Genomic DNA, 15528 nt, shown 5'->3' with positions numbered 1-15528 from the left:
AGCGAAATTTTAAGATTTTCATTCAATCCAAGATGGCTGCCAGACCATGTGATCTATTGATTATTTTTTAACAACCTGGTATCCCTAAGGCCGAGGGAACGCGTGTGAAGTTTCCTCTCAACCTGTCCAGCCATTCTCGAGAAGATGGTTTTTGAAAGTTTTTGGGTAAATCCAATATGGTTGCCAAACCGTGTGACCTATGACGTCAGAGGTGGAGAACATTTCGTTTCTCATGGATCGAGGAGTATACCTGTGAAGTTTCTCCTCGATCTGTTCAGCTGTTTTGGAGATGATGATTTTTGAAGGTTTTTATGTTAAAATTATGGCTGCCAAACCACATGGCCATCAATCCCCCCCCCCACCCCCAATACAATTTAGCCCGAGATGACCTCCAAAATTGTTCACACTGATCGGATAAAGCGTTCGACGTATGTAATGAGATCAAAAAAATAATCATAATAATAAATCACTTGTTTCACATGGGGAGTATGTCACATGTGCTAAGTTTCAATTTCTACCATGGAGCGGTTTCAGAGAAAAATAAGTCCAAAGTTTTTCCTTTTTCCAACATGGCTGCCACACCACGTGACCTACGACATCATAATTACCATTAAGACATTCTACATGAGTAGTCACACCGATGGTGAAAAATTGTCAACTGGATAAGCGGTTGTAGAGAAAACAAAGAAAACTAGTATGGACGAAAAGCTTAACCCCGCTGTTCGTTTCGCGTGAATGGGGTAACTATGAACAGTCAGGGTAGTGCGATGTACATGGGTGGTGCAGTCACTTTTTCTCATTCACGATCATGTCAACACAGGGCACAAACCAAGAGTTATCCAAGCAAAAAATATTGTTCAAGATGAGGGTCTGTGAGATGGGAGCAGTATTTGTTCTTGGCACACTCCTTTCTAGCATTTATCATTCATCAAGCTGGTCTGAATGGATAAATGCCGGAGGCCATTAACACACAATTAGGAGCAGATAGAATAGATCATCATTAGAGGGGATGAAATCAGGAATAATTGAACAACTAAATTAGCACCATATGATTAAAGTAGGATTAACTCCATGGTTCCGCCTGATGATACCTGCACAGTCTGGATGTGGACTACGGTCTCCCTTTTGAGGACCATTGGTTTGGAGTCTCAAAATATACACCTCACCACCTTCCCATGAAATTAGATAGGTGAACTGATAGACTGAATTAATATGGTGTTGATCAAGCACAGGAATTATAGGCCAAATAGCCATCTGCGTTGTATATCCTTTGGGGATTTCGTGTAACTTTTGTTCTGTGCAAGACAGGCCGCATGCTAGCACAGTTTACAAACTATGGCCAGTGACCTCTTATGCAGATGAGCTCCAATCTCTGTACAGTACTGTACCATAAATATGAATCCTCCCAAATAAAAGTTTGGTTTTATTTAATGGGTTTAGAACCATATTTTCAATGACACAACATATGGTACATAATATGTTGTCGGATATGCGAGACAACTTTTATCCAACATCATACCAAATATAAGTTTTGTGCAACCAATGGGGTAAACATTGATAAGTGCATACGAATCTTCACAACAAAATGACAGCATGATGAGGAAAAAAAAAACATGTGGAAAGGTACAAGCACCTGACAAACTACTGTAGGTCACATTCTTGTACTCGTCCCAGGAAATGTGTCCATCTACATCAAGGTCGTGACTGTTCCACTGCTTGTCCGCATCTTCCACAAGCCAACGCCGCTGCGCAAACTTTATCCATTCCCGAAGCTCATCCTCCGTGACCAATCCATCATGATCAGCATCTATCTTGTCCACCATGAGCCTACAAGGCAGTGTGGACAGAACACAACATCTCTCATTATTAGCATGAAGAACAACTACAACTGAAAACAGTGTCAAGCAGATTAAACAAGAGCTAGAATTGCTTCACAATACATCTCACCCACCGATCCCAATTAATGTTTGGGAGATTTAAAAAATTTGTTTGCGTTAAACGTACATTTGAGCCGATACTGGAACCAAAATGAAGAAGACGTTGAAAAAGAAGAAGAAGAAGAAACCCTATAACCCACCAGGTTTTGGTTTATTTGGAAAAATAAAAGGAAAAGCAATTATCATTTGCTGATATCTTTTTGTAGACTGGAAACCAACAACGACAACGATGACATCAAACTGGAAATAAAAATTAGTTTACTTTAACACATGCTTGAGCCGATACCAGAACCAAAATAAAGAACCCTTCGAACCCACTGTTTCATTCGTTTGTGGGCTTTGCATATTTTATATTTTTTAAAACCCGATGTACATAATGAAGCAAAAAAGATGTGTACGGCTTACGTGCAAATATAATACATCGTAATTATATACCAGGATCATTCCAATTGCACTGGGCCACGGAATAACACCCAGGCCGAAGGCTTGAGGCCTGCCGATTTGTGCAGCTTCATGTAATGGTGGGGCATGATTTTATTGGGGTGGAGTCAGGCCAGCTGTCCAGCCAATGGGTGTAAAGCAGTGGGGTGGAGTCAGTGGAGCTGAACACTGACCCATGTATAATATGTGAGATTATATAACTTTAAAATAGCTCCGCAAAGCGGGCGTAACACCTCAGCCCATGCATTGTAAAAGGAAGCAGTGATATCACGATGATGCAGTCAGTTAGAGCACGTTGGACGTCATATCGAAAATCAGACTTCAAGATGGCTACCGTGGCGGCTAGTGAAAATCGCAGCGAGCCCATTTTCGAAAGGAACCTTCCTCTACTCAACTCCAACACACATACTGCAAAAATGCATATAATTGGACAAGCCAAGCCGTTCTCGAAATTGATGAAAACAAATTTCAAGACGACTGCCGTGGGGGCCACACTGAAAATCGCAGCGCGCCCATTTTCGAAAGGAACCTTCCTCTACTCAACACCCAACACACCCTGCAAAAATGGTTTTAATCGGACAAGGCGTTCTCCTCGAAATCGACGGAAACAAATTTCAAGATGGCTGCCATGGAGGCCTCATTGAAAATCGCAGCGCGCCCATTTTAGAAAGGAACCTTCCTCTACTCAACCCCAACATACCCTGCAAAAATGGATTTAATTGGACAAGGCGTTCTCCTCAAAACTGACGAAAACCAAAAGTTGACAGACGCCCGAACACCCAAGTATGAACATTGACCTCTGTGACCTTGAAAAGTAGGTCAGATCAAAAACCCGGGTTATATATTTTTACGTTTGTGGAAATTTGCAATACACCAGAAAGGTCCTCAGATGAGATATATCGATAAGTTCATGTGTAGTTAGCCCACACCCGCTGTTTTGAGGAAATATGTGTGATTCATTCGGGCTGCGACTCTGAGATAGCAGTTTTTCTTTTGCTGTCGTCATTTTGGACCAAGCATCACCCCAACAACCACACCACCACCACCAACCATGCTACGACTACAACAACCACCAAACCACGCCACTTCAACAACCACCGCGTTCTGACTCGGCACACGGTTGCCAGAGGCCTGGCCCTCGACGAGGGAAAGCAGGCGGCCCCCGTCCCCCCCCCCCCCCGAACGAATGGCGCCACGGCGGTGGATTTCACCCTGCGAGGGAAGGGAAAGAATGCCACGGCGGTGCGAGCGTCGCCGATTGGGCGGAAGACCCCTCCTTCTGGAAGGAGGGGCGGGAGTTGAGAAGGGGCGGGGCTTTGTTGAAAAGGGGGGGGCGGAACGTGAGCGAAACGCGCGTGGGTGGAGTTGAGAAAAGAGTTGAGCTTCGGCTGAAACGCACGCGGGTGGAGTTGAGAAGAGAGTTGAGCTTCGGCTAAAACGTGCGCGGGTGGAGTTGAGAAGAGAGTTGAGCTTCGGCTGAAACGCGCGCGGGTGGAGTTGAGAAGAGAGTTGAGCTTCGGCTGAAATGCGCGCGGGTGGAGTTGAGAAGAGAGTCAAGCTTGGGATAAAGACGCAAGCGCGGGGTGGCTTGAGGTCTGTGTCTGTGTCTGTGTCTGTGTCTCTCTCTCTCTCGTGGAACTCGCTTCCGTCTGAAGTCTGAAGTCATTGTTGGGTCGTCGCCGAGCTGTGTCGTCGTGGTCGAGTGTGTCTGTGTCGGTGTGGAGCTCGTCAAACTCGCGGAGCCCGAGGAGCTCGTTGAAGTCGAGCTGTGTCATCGTCGAGTCGGGTCGAGTCAGCAGTGGAGGACGGCGAAGAAGACGGAGCTCGGAGTTGAGGTCGTGGGAGGAGGACTCGACGGCCACACCAAGGGAAGTCCTTTCTTTTCTTTGGGGTTTTGTGTAAATGTGTGTGTGGCGCCCATCCGTAAAGTAGAAACTGATTAATTGCTTGTACTTTGCCCTTTTATTCGGTATTAACTCTGCGTCGTTCTTGCTTTTGTATTACTGCATGATTGTATGACTGTAAAATACGTGCTTCCGTGTGTCCGTATTAAATGTGCTTGCTAACTGTGACCCTTTCGTTTCGTCCCTTTCCTTTCATTGAAAGTTCCATCTTGCATCACGTAAGGGATTGGTAGTGGGTTGAAACACCCGATAAGTAATCTGAACCGTCGAGGTCGAAGATAACTCCGCTCGGTTATCCCTGCAGCACGGAACGAGCAGCTTATGCAGTTCGTGTCTGGAGTCGACCTGCGGCGTAGTACAACTCCCCGGTACGCTACCCGTGCGGGTACTTAGGTATATCGACATTCGGCGATTCACCCTATTTCACGCGGGTAGAATGCGGACTGGGTTGTGGTGAGGTTAAACCCCCACCCGTGACTGGCTCCTGGCGGTAGTTCCAGAAGGGTTATGAATGAATTGTCCTTTCCGGTGGGCGACGCGTCGCAATTCGAGTTATGTGGCCGATCGCACGCCGGATGGGCCAGCATTCGCAACAATATCATGTATCCTCATCAGATATACCTGTGGTAAAATTTGGCGATGATCCAGGAATTCGTTCAGGCCTAGTCGAGAATCAAATTGCGCTCATTATCAAAAGGAACCTTCCTCTACCCAGCCCCAACACACACTGCAAAAATGGATTTAAACGGACAAGGCGTTCTCCTCGAAATCGACGGAAACCAATTTCAAGATGGCTGCCATGGAGGCCACATTGAAAATCACAGCGTGCCCATTTTCGAAAGGCACCTTCCTCTACTCAACCCCAACATACTCTGCAAAAATGGATTTAATCGGACGAGGCGTTCTCCTCGAAATTGACGGAAACCAAAAGTTGACAGAAGGACGGACGCCCGGACAATGCCTGTGACGACAATACCCCTTAGCCCAATTCGGGCTGAGGGGTAAAAATGGCTTAACTGTGAAAAATTGACCAAACTGCCTGAAACTCGAACTTATCATAATAAAGCCATGTATTAAGTTTCAGCCATGTACTACGCACTCACTCTCTCGCTCTGCCCTGGTCGTCGCACTCACTCTCTCGCTCTGCCCTGGTCGTCGCACTCACTCTCTCGCTCTGCCCTGGTCGTCGCACTCACTCTCTCGCTCTGCCCTGGTCGTCGCACTCACTCTCTCGCTCTGCCCTGGTCGTCGCACTCACTCTCTCGCTCTGCCCTGGCCGTCGCACTCACTCTCTCGCTCTGCCCTGGCCGTCGCACTCACTCTCTCGCTCTGCCCTGGCCGTCGCACTCACTCTCTCGCTCTGCCCTGGCCGTCGCACTCACTCTCTCGCTCTGCCCTGGCCGTCGCACTCACTCTCTCGCTCTGCCCTGGCCGTCGCACTCACTCTCTCGCTCTGCCCTGGCCGTCGCACTCACTCTCTCGCTCTGCCCTGGCCGTCGCACTCACTCTCTCGCTCTGCCCTGGCCGTCGCACTCACTCTCTCGCTCTGCCCTGGCCGTCGCACTCACTCTCTCGCTCTGCCCTGGCCGTCGCACTCACTCTCTCGCTCTGCCCTGGCCGTCGCACTCACTCTCTCGCTCTGCCCTGGCCGTCGCACTCACTCTCTCGCTCTGCCCTGGCCGTCGCACTCACTCTCTCGCTCTGCCCTGGCCGTCGCACTCACTCTCTCGCTCTGCCCTGGCCGTCGCACTCACTCTCTCGCTCTGCCCTGGCCGTCGCACTCACTCTCTCGCTCTGCCCTGGCCGTCGCACTCACTCTCTCGCTCTGCCCTGGCCGTCGCACTCACTCTCTCGCTCTGCCCTGGCCGTCGCACTCACTCTCTCGCTCTGCCCTGGCCGTCGCACTCACTCTCTCGCTCTGCCCTGGCCGTCGCACTCACTCTCTCGCTCTGCCCTGGCCGTCGCACTCACTCTCTCGCTCTGCCCTGGCCGTCGCACTCACTCTCTCGCTCTGCCCTGGCCGTCGCACTCACTCTCTCGCTCTGCCCTGGCCGTCGCACTCACTCTCTCGCTCTGCCCTGGCCGTCGCACTCACTCTCTCGCTCTGCCCTGGCCGTCGCACTCACTCTCTCGCTCTGCCCTGGCCGTCGCACTCACTCTCTCGCTCTGCCCTGGCCGTCGCACTCACTCTCTCGCTCTGCCAAATGCTCAAATGCTCTGCATCACCCTGGCTTCTGCCCTGGTCCTGGATGTTCTGGCAGAGATCTGCGGTGGTTGTGACTGTTGGCTGGCTGCTCCCGACGGAGTTTGTGGACCCTCGGTTGTGAAGTGCAGTGTTGGCACCATTCTGGAGAGCGGCAGGGAGGGCGGTACCAAGCTGGAGAGAGCGATGGTTACTTACATGCCAGTAGGCTGAGGCCACAATGTGCGTGTGGTCTGATGGGTATCGTCTTGTTATCCGGTAGGTATGGTATAGGTTAAGCTAAGTCTGAAACGTGCATTTTCTTTCCTTTTTGTAAATACACTCCTTGATTGCTTTTTATCGCATTTCCCCTTTTCCTGTCCCTGTTGTCCAGAGTCCATTAAAGCCAACGGGTTCCCTTACCTCCTTCCCGTATCCCACATTTCCTGCTGTAAATAAATTGCCTTGTTCACATGTTCTGTTCAATCTGCCTCTGTCTGTCTTTTCCCCTTGTTGATGCAGCAATGTCCGTACATAGATTAGCCGGGAGATTATAATTCCACAACTAATTGGCTCTCACATCAGTCCAGCGTTGTGCTACTGGTAAGCTTGGCTGCATTAATCAAGATTCAACAAAGATAAGAGCAGTACAATCACGGAGGGTGCGATTCCCCGATAAGGCGACTACGAGCTCCCCAATTAAGCAGTAGTCAAATGGAGGACACCGAGTCAAGTGGTTAAATTGTTGGCATTCACGGTCGATTCGCGACCCACCACGACACGGACCAATTTATGTGCGACGGCCTCGATTCCCGGTGAGTCCAGGGAGAACCGGGGGTATCCTTGTGACCGTAACAATATATAGTACGATATCTCAAACAGTTATGGATGGATTCAGACAAAACTTGGTGGATGATTTGGGTAGGTGACAACCAGCTGATTAGATTTTGGTTGAGGCCTGGATACATGCATATCCGGTTCATCAGTAGGATGATAAAACGTAAACTGTTCAGCCTGACGGAGGTATGTGCTCTACAGAGTGCCGTTCTACTTACCTCTGCCACCGAAGGTGGATGGAAGTTAGGTTTTCAACCCTGTCTGTTTGTGAACAGGATATCTTTAAAATTTGTGGACGGACACGGACAAAATTTGGTGGACATGCTGGGTGTGTGACGACGAAGAAATGATGAGATTTTGGTGAACATCCGGATCTTAGGAGATTTAAGTGATTCTTCACCATTGAGTGATATTGCTAAAAACTAGATATAGCATGATATTTCAAAGAGTTATGGACGGATTAGGACGATACTTGGTGGAGAGGTTGAGTGTGTGACGAGGACAAACTTTTTCGATTTTGGTGAGATCTAACTGGGATAATTTTTTTAATTTTTATAAGTGATTCTTCACCATTGAGAAATGGAGCCAAAACAATTATATAATCACAATATTTCAAAAACTTCTGGATGGGTTGGTTCGATGACAAGAACAAGCCAATTCGATAGATTTTGGTTCAGGTCAGCAGATCCGGCCTAAAACAGACGGATTCAAACCATAAACTGTTCATCTCGGCGGAGGTATGCGCTCTGCCGAGTGCCGTTCTCATTTCTCTTGTGGGCTCGGAACCAAACCAAAAACATATTTATCACAACCCTCATAGCGACCATTCCAACCCCAAACATGATCAATAGTAAACACCATCATTTTATAAACTTACCCCGTGCATTCCCAAGCCCGTTAATAACCTTCAGAAGCACCCAACCCAAATATGGTGTCTCCCTCAAGAAATTATGCCAGGTCAGTCACACTCCCACGTAAATTATAATAGCTGGCACAAGGTTTGTGCGTTTTCACGTCAAGAAGATATCCTTTCTCGAAGAGTTTGTAACCATTACTCAGTAATGACGCACATCGTAGGATTTCCAATTGCAGATATTTAAATAAATCACCAAGCCTGCCATGTTCATAGTGGGCATTCCTGCAAGGTTCGAAGTCCACTCACCGGCAGCGATTGTCAAGGGTTTGGATAGCACGCACCTGTCAACAGTTCGGGCCTCTCAGTTACTTTTCCAAATATTTTTGAGTTATTTTATAAGCTTTGTGAGCCATTGTAGACAACAATCCTCATCTCACATAGACTATATACGTCAACCTGCCCTGATGGCCACTGTTGATGTTGTATTGGCTTCTGCACATAGTCGTAGTTCATGGACTGGTCACCCTAAAAAGGCAGAGTTGTTACATGTTTTTCAAAACATCCACTTTCCACTTTGACGACAGACCAAAAAAAAACCACAGATATCTAGATATCTTAGTATGAGAAGAAAGGTAATTTTGTCTAGTTTAATGTGGAAAAAAAACAGAAAAAAAAATGTGCAATAGTTTTTGTGTAACAGGCAAACAAGTGATACAAGTCAGGGGTGGAGTAAACAGGCGGAGGCGGCGGATGTGGCGGAGGCGGTGGATGTGGTGAGTCAAATTTTGAATAAACTGAATTTATTTCAATCAATAAGCTTTAATCTAATCTATTTCGTTATTTTTTAGGTGAGTAACACTTGGGACTTGCTGTTGCATGATGCAAAATTGATTATTCAACTCGTTATTATTCAGCAAACCCTGACCAATATGTACAAACTCCTAAAAGAGATCAAGTAAATATCTTTACATAGTTATGTATCTGGCAGATTCTCAGGATTAATTTGGCACTTGAATTGTCCAAAACGATCAAAGGATAAATGATCCACATCCAATTAACTCAGAAAGGGTGAATTTGAGATAACGCGAAAATGTGTTTTCCTTGTAATGCATTATCCATTAAAGTTCATAATTAAAAATACCATATTCGCCATTAATTAGTGGTTTTTGCTAAAAAAGAAAAAATTTCACACAAGTGCATGTCGCTTAGTGATCTCTATCAACACAGAGAAAACTGAAAAACTGAATATTTTGACCCTGTAACGCAAATGATGACCAGTTCATGAACTACGACCACATGCACACAAAGGATCCTGGTGCTAATCGCACGACTTCAAAATTCCTGTATTAGATAAGATCATTTTCAGAGATCAAAGCTCATGAAGGAGCCAATGACACAGGGTGAACTAGAACAGCACTCAGTCGAGTGTATACCTCTGCTTGGCTGAACAGTTTACGTTTTGTATCCCACTGATAGGCCGGATCTGTATCGGTTCTGAATCAAATTTGAATTGGCTTGCTCTCATCACCCAACCAACTCATCCATGTAGTTTGGTCATAACTCATCCATAACTTTTTGATACATCATGCTATATATCGTTTTTGGCTCCATCTCTCAATATTGAAGAATCGTTTTGAAATAAAAAAATTCCAACGTCCAGATCTGGATTTGAATCGTCACCAAAATCTAATCAATTCGTCGTCAGACACCCAACCCGTACACCAAGCTTCGTCCGAATCCGTTAATAACTTTTTGATATATCGTACTATCATATTGTTTTTGGCCATAATCTCTCAATGGTGAAGAATCACTTCAAAATTCCAGCAACCGGATTCAGATCAGGATCTGCACCAAAATCTCATCATTTCATCCTTGTCACACACCCAAACATCTCGACCAAGGTTCAGCTGAATGAGTCTACAACTTTTGAAGATATCCTGTTCACAGACAAAAAGGGTTGAAAACATAACCTCCTTCACCTTCGGTGGTGGAGTAAAAACAGATTGAGAGGTCTCCCAAGGTCTTTGAAGATATGCACAATTTGTACATAACATATGGTTGTTGCAGCAAACTTGGTTTTATAAAAACAATGTTTCCTGACATTCACCCACATGGAAATTTGTCTTATTAATTGTTAGTGGCCTCAAAAACTACATGTTCTACTTTTACGAGGTTCGCCGACTTAAGAATCATGGATAACCTCATATACAGTTCCTATTTTGCAGCTCTTTTCTTCTTGACGAATGTGTAGCTTTCAGAAATGGTGCATTTTTGTTTAGCTCACGTTTTCATTTCTTTTCAGAATAACAAATAACAATGGCAGAGGACAAGACACCTGCGACACGAGATTCTGATCACATATTTTTAATTGGTCATCCAGGTGAAATTACAGTAGACTAGGTGTAAGTCGTCAGCGTGTAACTCGTCATTTCGCCTAAGTCGGCAGCGTCAAAAAGTCCCGAATTTATCTCATGTTAAATCCCTTTGAATAAAGGGTCATCCCTCTGTACGTCGTCATCTCTAAGTCGTCACTTCATCTAAGTCGTCAGATGTTGTCCATTCCCACGTAATGGAAACTCAAGTAAATTACCACTCCTAACTCGTCACACGGAACTGCTGCCTAATGAGAAGCCCGATTTCATGGAATCGTGATGCTCGCTCATTAGTGTACACCGCCAGTGATAGGCTATTTATAACTGCGTACACACGTTGATCGCACTGCAGGCAAGACAATGGCGACTAAGCGTAAGCTTACAACTAAAACCTACCAAGAAAAATACGACATTATCCAGTTTTGCGAGGCAAATCCACTGATGAAGAAAACAGACATAGCTGAGAAGTTGGACATCAAACGGCAGACATTGAACGATATCTTGAAGAATAAGGGCAAGATATTTGGACAAGTGGAGAAGATCGTGAGGCAGGTGGGAAGTGTGAAATATGTGTCCTTTGAAGATGTCGATGACGTGCTCATCATCTGGTTTCGGCAAATGTCAGCTCAGCCAAATATTTGGTTTCGGCCGATTCGGCCAAATATTCAGCCAATACTGTCTTTCGGTGAAGGATTGCCGAGCCAACATCATGGAATACAATGACCGGTTTGAATCCTTTCTCATGCACCAGATGCCCAAGAGTTTGAGGCAGTCAAACATAACGGATTACTTCGCGAAGAAGTAAAGGATCGATCGAGCTTAGTGTTGAAGTCCGATCATGGTTTTATATTGGCTTGTTTTGTACATTACCGCACTCACTTACACATAGGCATTGAGTGGTAATCATCACCACGATGACTGTGCGTCATGTAATTTGTCACCATACCATCACCGATGGTATACGAGTTGTCTTTCAGAGTTGTTCATTATCTTTACTTTTGATAAACTCATTCATGAATTCCATCTTTGCTTGATCACTTTCCAACTCACCAACTCACCCCCACCTATGCCCCGAGGATTGTGTTTTCCTTTTGGTACAATAGCCCGCTCTCACACATATATGTGTCCAGGCCACGCGAGACTTCATCCTTCACCCCACAGTCATCATGAATGTTCGTATATGCGCAAGTCGTCACATTTCTAAGTCGTCACTTTTTTCTCGGTCCCGATGGTGACGACTTACGCCTAGTCTACTGTATATCAAGTGCTCGGCTGCCATGTAGCTGGTTGAGATGTGATGAGAAATTTGTGTTTCATCATTGATCACAAAAGCTCACAATTACTGGACAACATCTGCAGTTCTTTGTAAAAGTACAACATCTGCACTTCTTTGTAAAAGTACAACATCTGCAGTTCTTTTTGAGCTGCAATCATGATGATCTTGCTGACACACAGATTCTCCAACTTGTAGATTGATTCTCAGCTTTCTAACATGCAAATTTTTGATCTGCGTTTGATCGTTTCTTCAGATGCCTGCATTAGATGCATGATTTTTGTAAAACCAAGTTTTCAGCAACAACCGTATCTTACGCGCGCATCTTCAAGACATTGGGGGACCTCTAAAGATTTTCGAAATGAGCTAAATTTTTGCATACGAGGATATTTCAGTGCAGAGAAACTTCTTAGATGATGAGACGCTGCGATTTTAAAACTTTCTTTTGGGACATCCAAAGGCAGGGCGATGCTTTAACACGTGTACTGTCCCTCGGATGGATGTTAAGCCTAAAGAAGCATCTGGAACACTGATTACTGGTGGATGTTAAACATCCCATGGTTATTTTTTTGCAAAGAGCAAGCAGGTCATCACCGGCACCCTGAACAAACTCCTGCCTTAACGTGCAGAGGGAGCACTGCATCAGCAGTACAGCTGCACTCACAGCGATGACGTAAACCAGCAGCAACATGCCACATGTGCAGTTATGAGACACTCAACAGCCTGGTGCTAGATCTTCTTCAGTCATCGAGAAAGGGCCTTTTAAAAAACACACTCACGGTTTGCAAGAAAAATAATAATAAATAAAAGCCGTACAGCACACCTTGCATCACCGGACCAACTCACCCGAGGCGCTCCTTACTCTCCTCCGGCGTCAATTGATCGAACGTTCGTGCCTCATCCTCACTGCCCAGAAATGCCTCGTGATCGTAATCAAAGTCGTCGTCGTCATCATGAGGCTTATCAGAAAGCGGTCGCTCGTGGTGTACTCGGTCTTTCCTTTCCGCCGTTGGCTTACCCATCAGGCATGCCAGCAGCGCCGCCAGGCAGAGTGCACGCAAAGCTCGCTCCATGCTGCACACGTACACACGTTGAAAACTGTTGCACATTTAATCAGCACAAGTTGATTTCTAAAATCTCACCACCATTTAATACTCGTAAAATTAACACAAATTCTGTCGGGAGATCAAACGATGATGCTTCGATCGTGTCGACGATGAAAATGGCCCAACTGGAAAACAAGAGCAAACAAGAAATGCAAAGCCCCACTTGTCTGAACTGTGTTAAACCGAGACAAAAAAGTTCATACGTATTAGGAAAGACGACAAATATTTGTGACGCAGAAAGACAAATTATTTAACAACAACCAGATTTACCAGACAAGTGCGGATGATGCCATGGAGTGGCATTTCAGTGGACGGAGACGCAACAATCCCGCAATTAATGGAATGAAAGGAGACAACAATGCCATGACGAACTGAGTAGATCGACACAACAATCTCACGATGTGAGGAATAAAAGTCAGACAACAGTCCCATGGTCAACAAGATAGAGACAACAACGATCCCTTTGTTTAGGCTTGAAGCAACGCCCACTGGAATATCATGACGTCACTCAGCACGGCGAACGCTTTGAAACAAGTCCACTTTCAACTGGGCTGGGCAGAATAACCGAAGCTTTTGGAAGCAAATTTAGATGCCTCAAGTATAATTGTAAGAAATTACTAGTTATGCTTAACAACAAAAAAAGAGTGAGGGTGAGACAGACAGACAGGGACAGACAGACAGGGACAGACAGACAGAGTCATTTATTTTAAACCATTTCACTATAAACACATGTACCCCCATGTACTTATGTTTCAGAACAATTCTTCAATTCAACAGTTTGGTGGTCAGGGTTAGAGCATTTCTTTTTGAGGCGTCTGGTCTCTGGGTTCGATTCCCGACCCAACTGTAAACTGCCCAATCTGTGGATTGCGGTCACAGGGTATCATCACAAAGCACCCTCGGAGGGACGTGAAGCTGGGTGCCCCTTCAATCTTCGAGTATTCGCCCGAAGTAGCTCCAGTGGAACGGCAGACCTGCCCATCCGGTTCGTGAAAGACTTTGGGGGTGGTGGGGGGGGGGGGTCTTCTCCCAGCTAACCCCACAAAATGGTCATGGATAAGGCCTGATTACAATACAAGTGCGCACAAGTAAACTGTAAGTGACGCATTCGCGCGAAAAACGAATAGTAAGGAAATAATTACCGAAAACAAACCCACAAACAAATAAATGATTTTTTTTTTTTTTACCTCAGGACTACATTTCCTCACATTACCTGCACCTCGTAGCAATGAGCGCGCGAGTCGCTGCAGCGCTTTCACTGAGGGAGCGCGCACCAGGATTGGTTCTCCATGAACCAATCAGGACACGCCAGCTTGTTCAGAACCGATAGGAACCCGTTTTTCATTGGTCGAACTCTGCCACATCGTTTCCGCCTTCCGACACCGATCGGTGCTCGTGGTCGGGATACGGTCACGTGCACAAGCGGAGACGAATCGGAATGGACGTTGTTATTGTTGTTGTTGTTGTTGTGTTCTGCGTTATGTGCACGATGATCTCGAGCTTGATTCTTCTAATCATTAGTTTTTTTTTTCTCTCTTTCTTTTTATATGCGTCGACGGAGAGGTGAACTCTTGTAAAATAAAATAAAAATAAATAAAATTCAAGGCTTTTTCTTCCGCTTCTTCATTCGTCTGCAGAACAAGGCTGCAAGGTTGCAACATTGGTTGAGGGCTCGGTAATGATGCCCTGCAGTTATACCGCTGCTGCATTACCCTCCATAGGTTAGGGAAGGAATTTGTAATTTGTTCAGAGTGCCGGCGATAGCTCCCCGACTCTTCGTGAAGGACACCGTGGGATCTTTAACGTGCACCAATGCCGGGAGACGCCCAGTTTAATGTCCATCCAATGCTGTGTTTGGTTTTTCATTTGATTCTGACGATTAAAATAATTGTGCACGAGTTATGACAAAACTATGCCAGTTTCGGTCGTCACCCCCAATAGGTACCACACAATCGGACCACAAACGAGACGTCGTTCTGTGACGAAACAAAGCAACTTTGGTCGCTCCGCACGAGACGAATACAACACAGTGTTCAAACAGTGAGGGAAGGAGGCGTGGTCAGAATACGTCACTTCCCTCCTAACCAATAGGGCTCTCGTCAAGGGGTGTGCGTCGTGCGGATGTACATGCCCCCCCCCCCTGAAAAGAAGGGGGAAAATTTTACAAAAACTACAGAAAACTCCACAAAAAAAACACTTAATTTTTTTTTTGAAGAAAAAAAAAAGTCTCATTTTCTTATTTGATCTGGTTGTATTTTCTGAGAAAAACAAGTTTACAAAAATGTCTTTCTGTGGAAAGTCTTGCTGTGTTTACCTCGTAGCAATCGGTCGCTAAGGAAGTGACGTCATGTGTATGCGCATGCACGTTGTGCGACATCCGTGTGGATCGATTACACGTCATTCGATTCACCGCGTTTGTTGTCAATGTGATGATAATATAGATGAATCATTATGAAAACTTCAGCTCGTTTTTGGTTGGACACGACACACGTAGAAAGGTGTTATTATATAGAATTGAACAGGTGTTTGCGTTGTTTCTTGGGATGCTCATTTCAACACTGGATCCCACCTCGAAACACGGTCGTGGCCAAAACTATTGGCATCCTCACACTTTTTATCA

The 15528-nt window shown here is 45.7% G+C and overlaps 1 protein-coding gene across 3 annotated transcripts in view; it reads right to left on the bottom strand.

Annotated features, from left to right (window-relative positions):
* Positions 1–14304, bottom strand: part of LOC147034884 (calumenin-like) — a 31779-nt gene extending 17475 nt beyond the window's left edge. Inside the window, exons 1-3 of one of the 3 annotated variants that reach the window (XM_085890573.1) lie at positions 14122–14304; positions 12649–12876; positions 1634–1827 (exon numbers count right to left, since the gene is read on the bottom strand). In XM_085890573.1, coding sequence (XP_085746699.1) covers positions 1634–1827; positions 12649–12875 — 421 coding nt within the window. In that variant the 5' untranslated portion in view covers position 12876; positions 14122–14304. The other 2 variants (XM_085890581.1, XM_085890565.1) reach the window with 2 other exon arrangements.
* Between the last annotated feature and the right edge of the window lie 1224 nt (positions 14305–15528).

Source organism: Eptatretus burgeri, chromosome 1 (genome assembly GCF_056783735.1).
Source record: "Eptatretus burgeri isolate ZD-2024b chromosome 1, Ebu_testis_v1, whole genome shotgun sequence".
NCBI lineage: Eukaryota > Metazoa > Chordata > Myxini > Myxiniformes > Myxinidae > Eptatretus > Eptatretus burgeri.
This window is presented reverse-complemented; position numbering and strand designations above follow the sequence as displayed.